Source organism: Triticum aestivum, chromosome 3D (assembly GCF_018294505.1).
Source record: "Triticum aestivum cultivar Chinese Spring chromosome 3D, IWGSC CS RefSeq v2.1, whole genome shotgun sequence".
NCBI classification, from domain to species: domain Eukaryota; kingdom Viridiplantae; phylum Streptophyta; class Magnoliopsida; order Poales; family Poaceae; genus Triticum; species Triticum aestivum.
The window spans coordinates 509,714,753-509,726,298 of record NC_057802.1 but is presented as its reverse complement, the minus strand read 5'-3'; the positions used below and the strand labels follow the sequence as shown (position 1 = coordinate 509,726,298).

The following is an 11,546-nucleotide window of genomic DNA, read 5'->3' as shown; positions in this document are numbered from 1 at the left end:
CATCACCGGTGGCCATCTTCACCATCCCGGCGGCCACCACGATGAGGAAGGAGTAGTCCACCCTCGGGGCTGAGGGTTTGTACCAGTAGCTATGTGTTTAATCTCTCTCTCTCTTGTGTTCTTGAGATGTCATGATCTTGATGTATCGCGGGCTTTGTTAATATAGTCGGATCATATGGTGTTTCCCCCTCTCTATCTTGTTGTGATGAATTGAGTTTTCCCTTTGAGGTTTCGTTTTATCGGATTGAATACTTTTATGGATTTGAGAGCACTTGATATATGTCTTGCATATGAATACTCGTGGTGGCAATGGGGTATCATATTGATTCACTTGATATGTGTTTTGGCACTCAACTCGCGGATTCCCGAGGTGACATTGGGGTAATCTACACATAGGGGTTAGTGCACGTTCTTGTCTTTGTTTCTTCGGTAGAAATCTTGGGGCACTCTTTGAGGTTCTTTGTGTTGGATTGAGTATTGTGAATCTGGAATTATTTGGTGTTATTTTAGTACGAACTCTTGGGTATATCGATCAGAAAGAATAGCTTCGAGGTGGTTTCGTACCCTACAAACGATTTCTTCTTATGTTCTCTGCTAGATAAGAACTTTGGAGTGATTCTTCGTTGCACGTTCAGGGATGGTTATATGATCCAATTATATTAGCGTTGTTGAGAGATTGCACTAGCGAAAGTACAGACCCTAGGCCTCATTTTCAAGCATTGCAATACCGTTTGTGCTCTGTTTTATAAATTGCTACCTTGCTGTTTTTTATTATTCTGATTACAAAAATCAATATCTACCATCCACATTACACTTGTATCACCATCTCTTCGCCGAACTAGTGCACCTATAGAAATTGCCATTGTATTTGGTGTGTTGGGGACACAAGAGACTTTTTATTATTTGGTTGCAGCATTGTTTGAGAGAGACCATCTTCATCCTACGCCTCCCACGGATTGATAAACCTTAGGCCATCCACTTGAGGGAAAATTGCTACTGTCCTACAAAACTCTGCGCTTGGAGGCCCAACACGTGTCTACAAGAATAAAGTTGTATAGTAGACATCAAGGGTTGTGTTCTAACCGCTATTGAAGTTCGGGGTTGTAAATTGAACTAGGGCATGACCTCAAAGTTGAAATATGCAATTCTCTTTAGAATGCAATATCTGTAAAGAATCAAAAAATAGTTTCCGTTCGCATAGAAAGAACACATTTTCAACCATGTGCAATAATGGACAATAAGCTGTCTTGTACATCAAAATAAACCTAGGCATCCTCCTGGCCGTGCATCAAAATAAACACTTTATTTTTTTTGTCCAAATTCGTCAAAAAGGGGCTGAAAATCAATTCCAGCTGTAATTTTGAATTTGTTTGTCAAAAAGTGTGAAACTTTCCAGAATTTGTGAGCATGGTAGTGTTGATTTTACATATATGTTTCAAAATTTTCTGGTCACTTCGATTTTATTGTTAAAATTTGACCAAAAAGGGCCTGAAATTGGAATTCTACTATATTTTTCAATCCTTTTGTCAAAAGTTTAAACTTTCCCAGATTGGTCAGCATGGTGGTGTTTATTTTTTTAGAATGTATTCAAATTTTTTCTAGACACTTTGAATTTTTGGTCAAATTTCGGTCAAATACCTACCGTGTATGCCGAAATCACCTTTAGACCAACTAAGAGGGGTAATTTAAAAAATTTAAGAGTTGAGGGTTGTGTTGTAACCCAATTAAACCAGGGCGTGAGTTCATAGTTGAAATCACTTTAAAATGCAACATCTGTGAAGAATCAAAAATAGTTTCCTTTCGAAGAAAAAGAGACACATTTTCCTGTCATGCGTAATTGTGGAGTCCGATACTGGATAGTCTCTTCACCTCCGTGGGAGGGTCCCGGTCTACTCCTCCCATTGTGGTCTCGACTTCTTCTTTCAGGTAACGATTGGAGGCTGACTTGCTCGACTGAGCGAGGCGTTAATAGTTGACATTATACATAGTCATTGTATATGGTACTCCTCCATTTAGGTTCTTATTTAGGTTCAACACTAAAAATGGAAGATCAAAACTTTCAGTTTCTTATTTAGGTTCTGTACCTTAACCTGAATCTGCATTGGATGGGAATCATGTTGAAATTACCAACTGAATTGCAAGACGGAACTTACATAGTTACATTTACTCTTTACACCAAACCTTCCGGCTTGACCCGCTGATGGTTTGGCCTCCATGCAGGCTGATGCGTTGCTGATGGGAGGTAGACGATGACATAGGAGATGGTGGAGGGGCAACATTAGCTCTGTTCTTGTCATGTGTGCGCATTTTCCTCATCATTCTCTACGTCATCATAAATTTTGCACATATATAGAACAAATAGTGTGATCATTTTCCTCTGTATGATAAAGAAATATATGTGGCACTGATCACATACTGAACTTTTTATTCATGGAACCTTAGAAAATATGCTTTCTACCTTTTTATGTGCTTCCAAGAAGTTTAGTCTATTGCGCACTTCATGTTCCTTATGTTAGTTGTTATCTAGATACATGTTAATTCATGTCTTCACAAGATGGTCCGTCAAGGTCGGCGTCAGCATCCTGAGGCCTGACTGGCTCTCCCCTGGTGTCGCCTATGTTGGGAAACGTAGTAGAAAACAAAAAAATTCGCCCTACAATCACCCAGGAAAAATATGAAGATGCATAACGGGTTGTGTTCAATGATCGTTACCGACTCCGGGAGTGCAGCAGAAGTAGACGAGTCGGTGTAGATCATACTTGAAGTCCCTCGAATGTTGATGACGGTCCCATGAACCGCCCACGAATGATCCCTCGAACAGAAGACCGAGAGCACGACCTCTCTAATTGGTTGCAAGCGTACGGTCTTCACTATACGGCAGCGCTTCACCGTCTAGAGCTAATCGTCGTCGGAGAATTAGAGGGAGGAGATTAGAACAACACAGGGCTTCTAATTATGAGGATTAGTGGTGGATATGGCTCGCTCTAATTAGTCAACTGGGACCAACTAGAACGTGCACTAGATCAACTAGAGGAGGCTCCAAAACTTGTATGCCAATAGGGTGGAAATCCTCTAGTATATACAGGATTGGGGGGGAGAGGGGGCTGCCACCAAGGGGGAAAGAGCCCCCTTGGGGCGCCAGCCAAGGGAGGGGGACTCCCCCTCCAAGTAGGATTTGGCCCCCTTATAGGAAAGAGGGGGCGCCTCCCTTGTTGGGCCCTTGTGGCCCAATCCTTCTCCACCTCTTGGCCTTATTTGGCTCGTTGATATTAAATTAAATATATTTTTGTTCTAAACATTTTCAGAACATTATATATATAATTTAACATCTCCAAAAACATTTTCCACCAATATATATATATATATAATACCCGATATTAACGGAAACCCTTTTGGTGACACCGAAACACTTTCGGGACCTCTCAAAACTATTCCGGCTTCCGGGACCTCTCGAAACTATTCCGGATATTAATAAAACAATTCCACAAATATATTCTCATCACTCCCGTCCTACTAACACTCAGCAGATCGTGATTACTTTAAGCTTGTGACCCTGTAGGTTCGGTAAATCATAGACATGAACGAAACCCCTTTGTTCAATGACCGATAGCGGAACCGTGGATATCCATATCGGTCCCTATGATTACACGAATAATATTCGAGTGAACCTTGGCTATCATGTGATGTTCCTTTTGCTTCGGGATACTTTACAAAACCCGGTGTGCATCGGTGTCCTCCTAAGTCATCGCCATGCTCACTATACCCGATGTGCATGCGTGCGTAACAACAAGACTGTGCTGCTAGTAAGTGTTTGTATGGTTCTGTCCTCTATCATTAGCACTTCACAATTTGTTTAACAACTCTAAAATATGGTTTAGGGCAGAACAGTACCAAATCAATATATGCACAGGGGGATTTTCCGGAATTGTTGTTTGTTGTTCCGGCCTCATTTAAACTTGCCTAGATAGGTATTTTATTGTGCTTCACCCCTTGCCATGTTTAATAACATTTAATATTGTTGGGTACATAAACGAGAGCGAACTAAATAACTTGAATGTGGTGTTTCGTCAATATGCAACTCGTTGCATATTGAGCTCCACTTAATTTGTAGTGTTGTTTGTTGCACTTTGCCATGCCATGCCTCATTAAACCGGACATGCATCATGCTTGATTGTGCATCATGCCATGTTTATGTGATGGTTGTTTACCATGTTGTTTGCTTCTTTCCGGTTTGCTTCTCTCGTTAGCTTCGGTTTCGTTACGGAGTTGTGAGGATTCGTTCGACTACGTTCGTTTGTCTTCTTCATGGACTCGTGCTTCTTCCTAGCGGGATCTCATGCAAGATGACCATTACCCTCGATATCACTTCTATCTTTGCTTGCTAGTTGTTCGCTCTATCGCTACGTCGCGCTACCTACCACTTGTTTATCATGCCTCCCATATTGCCATGTCAAGCCTCTAGCCCACCTTCCTAGCAAACCGTTGTTTGGCTATGTTAGCGCTTTGCTCAGCCCCTCTTATAGCGTTGCTAGTTGCAGGTGAAGATGAAGATTGTTCCATGTTGGAACATGGATATGTTGGGATATCACAATATCTCTTATTTTAATTAATGCCTCTATATACTTGGTAAAGGGTGGAAGGCTCGGCCTTATGCCTGGTGTTTTGTTCCACTCTTGCCGCCCTAGTTTCCGTCATACCGGTGTTATGTTCCTTGATTTTGCGTTCCTTACGCGGTTGGGGATTTATGGGACCCCCTTGACGGTTCGCTTTGAATAAAACTCCTCCAGCAAGGCCCAACCTTGGTTTTACATTTGCCTACCTAAGCCTTTTCCCTTGGGTTTTCGCGAGCCCGAGGGTCATCTTTATTTTAACCCCCCCAGGCCAGTGCTCCTCTGAGTGTTGGTCCAAACTAGAGCACCGTGCGGGACCGTCCCTTGGCAACTTGGGTTACGTTGGTACCTGTACGCTTCGCTCATCCGGTGTGCCCTGGGAACGAGATATGTGCAGCTCCTATCGGGATTTGTCGGCACAGTCGGGTGGTCTTGCTGGTCTTATTTTACCATTGTCGAAACGTCTTGTAATCGGATTCCGAGCCTGATCGGGTCTTCCCGGGAGAAGGAATATCCTTCGTTGACCGTGAGAGCTTGTGATGGGCTAAGTTGGGACACCCCTGCAGGGTATAACTTTCGAGAGCCGTGCCCGCGGTTATGTGGCAGATGGGAATTTGTTAATGTTCAGTTGTAGAGAACTTGACACTTGACTTAATTAAAATACATCAACCGCGTATGTAGCCGTGATGGTCTCTTTTCGGCGGAGTACGGGAAGAGAACACGGTCTTGAGTTATGCTTGAACGTATGTAGCTTCAGGATCACTTCTTGATCATTTCTAGCTTCTCGACCGTGCGTTGCTTCTCTTCTCGCTCTCATTTGCGTATGTTAGCCACCATATATGCTTAGTGCTTGCTGCAGCTCCACCACATTACCCCTTTCCTACCCATAAGCTTAAATAGTCTTGATCTCGCGGGTGTGAGATTGCTGAGTCCTCGTGACTCACAGAGGACTCACAGATTCTTCCAAAACAGTTGCAGGTGCCGACGATACTAGTGCATGTGACGCAACCGAGCTCAAGTGGGAGTTCGACGAGGACCTTGGTCGTTACTATGTTTCGTTTCCGATACCAGTGCAGGTGACGCAACCGAGCTCAAGTAGGAGTTCGACGAGGACCTTGGTCGTTACTATGTTTCGTTGGGTTATCTTCTTTTCATTTGGAGATATAACCGCGTCGTGGGCGTTACAAGTTGCGCTTCACAATTTGAACAAAAAAAGCCAGGTGCTAATGTATAGCACATGTCAACCCGGGAGATGTAATTGCGCTATTTTCTTACGACTATGCCCTCGTAGGGGATCTTTTTGCTGCATCATTTTGGTCCGTGCGCACTTATCGGTGCTGGTTCACGGATGGGCTCGGAGGCCATCTTTTCGTCCGTGTGCACTTTTTGATGCTGGGTCACGGGTTGGGCTTTGTGGCCTCTTTTATTTGTGCGCTTTGGCATCTTCCGCAGCTGACAGCCGTGCATCATCCTCGTGTTGACAATAATGTAGGCAGACTCCATCTAATAAACCGGTGACGCTCCGATTAAACTTCCGGTATGGTACTACGAGCAGCGATTCAGCGTCCCACGACGCGCGCCCGCGAACGGAAACCAGCGCCGTCCCTCGCGTGGACACGAAAGCCCATGCGGCTCGCAAAAAAAGGAAAAACATATAACTGAGCCCATTGAAATATATTTGGGCCGTGTTGGGGGCTCATGGAGGGCTTTGATTCCGGGGTCCCTCCGCACGGGCCTCTTCCGAAAAAACAGCGGGGGTGGAAGCAGGCCGGAAAGGCGCTGCCGCTTAGTCGTCGCCGTCGTCCTCCTCCTCTTCCTCCTGGTGGTGCCCGCGAGCTCCAAGCCCTTGGTCGGTCGCGAGGTCGGGCGAGGGAGATGGTTCGATCTCCGTCCGTAGCGGCGGCCTTCGCCGTGCTCCTCCTCTGCCTCTCCGGCCTCTCCCGCGGCGCCGAGCGGCTCGGGGCGAGGGAGTGCGAGGAGCTGGGGTTCACCGGCCTCGCCCTCTGCTCCGACTGCAACGCGCTCGCCGAGTTCGTCAAGGACCAAGGTGCGTGCGTAGCTACTGCCTCTCCCCTCTACTGTATCCATTCGTCACGATTGCGATCTGAAACCGAGCGAGGCGTAGGTAGGAGTGATTCCCGGATGTGATTTCTCTCTCGTAGTTCGATTGACCTGTGGTGCGGAATAGATCCGTGAGGGTTGGGTCGTAACTACATCGCGGTTGCAGCCGGGAAATTAGTTCTCGTTAGCCCGAGGAAACCCAATTGGGGTGGGAATGTGTGGTTCTTAGACCACCGAGCCTTTATAAATAGATCTCAAATTACTTCGGGGAGACAGGAATAGTGGACCTGGAGTTGGTGGATTTGAGGTTTTTTATATGATAATTTCTTCAGGCATCTGGGACGCCCTTTTGCAACTGAAGCTTGAAACCGGCTCTGAAATTGCGATTTGGTCGATTTGGGGGCCGTGACTTGTGGGAGAGCTTGAATTAAATAGCTTATTCCACGCTGATGTAGTGGGAACTTTGAGGTTTGTTCTCACTTGTAGAATAGGGCGGTTTTTGAACCTTTCTAGATAAAGGATGGGTCACCCCCCAACCTCTGCATCGATTGATGCACACAGCCAAGGCGGTGTTTGAAATGTGGGGGTTTCACTTTCATTCCGTAACATGTAAAAAAATTGTAGGCAGTGTTGATTATGGAACCTCCTTTATTTTTTGTCACAGTTGTTTTGACAATTTTGGCTAGGAGCATTCTGAAGCTAGCTGGATTGAAATCTGATTAATGTGAAGAAATATATTGTATCTAGATTGCTCATTGCTCGTCTTGGATGAAAGTTTTTTTGTTGAGTTGCTCCTTTAGAAGTCAGTCACCGTCTGTTGGGAAAGCAAGTCACAATGGATTCCTTTTTCTTCATCACACGTGCTAGTTGTTCCAATCGTCCTTTTAACAACATATTTGTTTTATGGTCGCAGAGTTAGTGGATGACTGTCGTAAATGTTGCACGGAGGATTCAGATGATTCTATCAGCAAGGTATGACCTATGAAGCTCCATGAATTCCAACCTGGTGACAACTGGTTTTACTTGTCATAAGCTGCAACCAGAACTAGTTTTCCTTTTTGGGTGTAGAGTACATGTTGTATTGTTTTCTGATTGTTGCTGGATTTGTAGTGTGAATTATCCTAAGATCTTATCGCCTTAAGTGTTCTTTAATATATTTTTTGTTTTCTCTTCTTGGAAGATATATTCAAGGCAAATGAAGGTTAGAGGTGCCAAATAGGGGCTTATTTTGATTGGATATTTTCAGAGGAACATGTTCTTTAGGATGTTACAGGATGATTTTAAGGCTCAACTTGAAACTATATCCTACACTGCACTAGATTTATAGGATGCTTTGAAGGTTGATAATGAACACTAAACATGCATTATAGCAGTGCACTTCCACTTGATATAATATCTTCTGGTGCTTGGTATTGCAGCTTGTATACTCCGGGGCAATTATCGAAGTATGCATGAGAAAGCTGGTGTTTTATCCAGAAGTTGTTGGCTTCCTTGAAGAGGATAAAGATGCCTTCCCTTATGTAGAATCTCGGTATGCTTATGGCTCTCCACCAAAGCTCATAATGCTTGACGACAAGGGTGAACAGAAGGAGACTATAAGGCAAGTTCTACTTAACTCCTTACAAGGCAATTCGATTATAACTTCCTAGTTACCTGGGGAGATAACATACATTCTTGGACATCGTTCTTTCGATAAGAATTAAAATAACACTTCTGTCTCAATTTGTTACCATTTATCGCATGTCATTTGCTGTTATATTGTCCATCCTCTCTCCCCACGACATAATTCAACGTATAATATGATGGATGATGCAATAGGCAAGGGAATATCATATTTGTTATTGTCCGAGTACTGCTTATTATTTGAACATAACAGCACAGACATAAAACTGGTTGGTATACTGGTACTGGAATGTTCTATGAAGCTGCAGTAGGACGTTGAGCACTAGGTCCTTTGCTAAAATGGCATAATTTCCGGTTGGCGCACTATTTTTCCATCTTCATCATAGATGAAATATCTTGTGGTTTGCTCAACATGCTTAACTCATGGTAAAACCATTTTTTCACTTCATCGGTTCAATGACTAAAACTAACCGAACTTGCAGGATTGACAACTGGAAGCGTGAGCATATTCGGCAATTTCTCACAGAGAAGGTGAAGCCGGCGAAATCAGAGACCTGAATACTCGTGACGAGTTCCTCTCCCTGTAGAACCATATATCGATATATGTATTTGTGTTCTTTTGCACGCAAAAAACTGGTCACCCGTGATCTTAACCTAAACCGGGCAGCATGTGTACACCTCAACTGTTTTAACAAGACAACCTGTCATGTATGATGTGCATTTAGTTTTGTTGTTGGAGAATGGAGAGTGGCCGCTGGATGTGTTATCTACAACTGAACATCACCAGTCTAAACTAGTGCCTACTACTCCCTTCTGCAACTTAATATAAGATGATTTTTTGACACTGTTATGGACTCTAAAAGCATCTTATAAGAAGTTACAGAGGGAGTAGTAAGCAAGACCTAGTCTTTGGGGCCCGAGAGCAATCTGTATTACCTTGACGGTGCCTGAGTTTGTTTCTGAACGATTTGGCTAGTTACAAAGTTGAAGGAACTAGACGATTCCCTTCGAACAAGTTGCAAAATGGTAACAGGAGCCCCTGTGCGTTTGAGCATTTCTTAGTGAGCATAGTGGTATGAGGGATTGTGCCTCGTGTGACGCTGTCTGTGTAGTGCACGAGTGTCAACGTGCCGTAGAGGATGAAAACCATTGTCGATATCAGATTGGGAACTTATACCGTTCTGAAAACAGTATGTACTACTCCCTCCGTCCCATAATATAAGAAAGTTTTTGACATTAGTGTAGTGTTAAAAACGTTCTTATATTTTAGGACAGAGGGAGTAGAACGTTTCCAATATCAGATTGGAAACCTACCGTTCTGAAAACAGTATGCAGAACGATTCATTCGTAGTGGTTGCAGTCCGGACTAAATATTACTCCCTTGGTCCCTCCTTAAAGAAATATAAGACCATTTAGATCAGTAAAGTAGTAATCTAAACACTCTTACATTTCTTTACAGAGAGAGTATATGCTATTTGGAGATACTTGTGAGTATCTCTTTTTCGATAAAGGGTGAGTATCTCTAAAATTCTGAACTCGACACGGAGATATGGAGTCCAATTTATCGGCTTCGGCTTTTCTTCCCTCGACCCTTGTAACAGTGTTTTGCAAACCCTGGCCGCCATGCCGTGCATGTCACTCCTTAGGATGACATGAGCTGAATCAAACTGCCACCACGCCCACTTCCCATCCCTCTCCTTCAACATGATGTGCTCTTGCCCTTGGTTGCAAACATTGTTGTATGAGTGTTGTATCCTTCTTGAAGGCGTTGTTTTGGTGCTTCGGCCATAACATGGGATATTTGATGCTTTTGTAGATCTCTATTTGTCGTAAGAAGTTGCAGTAGGTTCATTTAATTCATCAACCGTGTTTATATGACATTTATATGAAACTCATATTTTTTTTCTAGGCTCATGTACTGCTTTGCACATCATTTTCTTGCAACTCGAGAACCCATAATGTGAATGAAGGATGAGGTTTGTCTAGGCATATGCACGCTTGGGAGCTCTGCATTTAGTCCATTGGATTAACTTCATATCAAGACTTTGTGTTCTACAATAGTAGAAGGCCTTAATTGTTACTATATAGCTTTAGCTTATGGTGTCTTCCATTTGTGTGATATGTCCAATTAATAGGCGATGATCAATATCATGATTTGGATGATTCCAGAGTCCAACTGATTCATCATAAGACGTAATTTTGTATTTTATATATTTGATATTATAAATATAAATAATTTTCTCAATAAATTTGGTCACTATATTTTTGAATGGAGGGAGTATATTATATCTCTGTTTGCATGCTCTAAAAGTTATGGTACCAGAGGACCGGAACAAGGCAAACAATGTCATTTTTTCGTATGGTTGCAGAAAAGAAAAGGAAGAATTGTGCCAAGGATCAATATTAAAAGGAAAACGCTATCCTTCAACCGGCTGATGCACACCCAGTGTTCGCCGCCTGCATAGCCGTCGGATCAATTTTGATCAAGCGCTCACGCTGGCCACAAGTCCCATGTAGCCAGCTAAAGTTTCTGCAACACAGGTCTTGTTTCAGAAAGAAAATAATGGTTCGGTCTTGAAGGTTTTTTTTTCCAACAACAGGGTCTAGTTTCAGAAGGTTTCCGCAACATAGGTCCTGTTTCAAAAAGACAAAAGTGGTTCAACGGCGAAGATTTTTTCTTCTGCAACAGGGTCTTATTTCAAAAACATAGCCACGGTTGCAGAAAGCGTCGGAGGAGCGCCCAACGTTAGAGCGTACGAGGCCAAGCATTGCAACACGACGCATGTTTAAGAAACATAGCTCGGTTACACAAATCGCCAGAGGAGTGTCCGGTGTGAAAGCTTGTCGCTGTCGTGCTGGAGCAGAGGCAACTGCTTGGGGTGCTGGGTTGGAGCAGGCGCGGCAACTCCGGCCGACAGAGCTCGATGGCCGAGGCGCTCAGGCCATGGTGGGGCAGCGATGCTGTCTCGGCGGACCTTTGCAACAAGGTCAACAAGCTAGGTGTTGCAAAGGTCCTTAGTTGGCTGGTACGGTAGATCGGACGACTGTTTCGGGTGGTATCGTACGGCAGCCGAGGCGGCCGATCTAATCAGTTTATCACCTGACGGACGCGTAGCGCTGCCCATGTTAAAATCTCTAAATTCACATTATGTCTCATCATTATACAATATGCAAGATAAACAAGACATCCGGTTTTTTTTTACATTCAATCAAAATCCACATCCATCAAAATTGTCTCTGCTCCTTTTTATC

At 43.6% G+C, this 11,546-nt stretch overlaps 1 protein-coding gene across 1 annotated transcript; it reads left to right on the top strand.

Annotated features, from left to right (window-relative positions):
* The first annotated feature begins 6,342 nt into the window (after nt 1-6,342).
* Nucleotides 6,343-9,067, top strand: LOC123080072 (selenoprotein F). Its single transcript, XM_044502941.1, has 4 exons — nt 6,343-6,657; nt 7,585-7,643; nt 8,090-8,271; nt 8,777-9,067. Exons 1-4 carry the CDS (start codon nt 6,486-6,488, stop codon nt 8,850-8,852), a joined length of 489 nt encoding a protein of 162 aa, XP_044358876.1. The 5' UTR covers nt 6,343-6,485; the 3' UTR covers nt 8,853-9,067.
* The last annotated feature ends 2,479 nt before the right edge of the window (nt 9,068-11,546 follow it).

Excerpts from the sequence above, each read along its gene's own strand:
- LOC123080072 (XM_044502941.1), top strand. The coding sequence starts at position 6,486 with ATGGTTCGATCTCCGTCCGTAGCGGCGGCCTTCGCCGTGCTCCTCCTC. Across the intron at positions 7,644-8,089 it reads CAGATGATTCTATCAGCAAG|CTTGTATACTCCGGGGCAAT; the intron begins GTATGACCTATG and ends TTGGTATTGCAG. Across the intron at positions 8,272-8,776 it reads GAACAGAAGGAGACTATAAG|GATTGACAACTGGAAGCGTG; the intron begins GCAAGTTCTACT and ends CCGAACTTGCAG.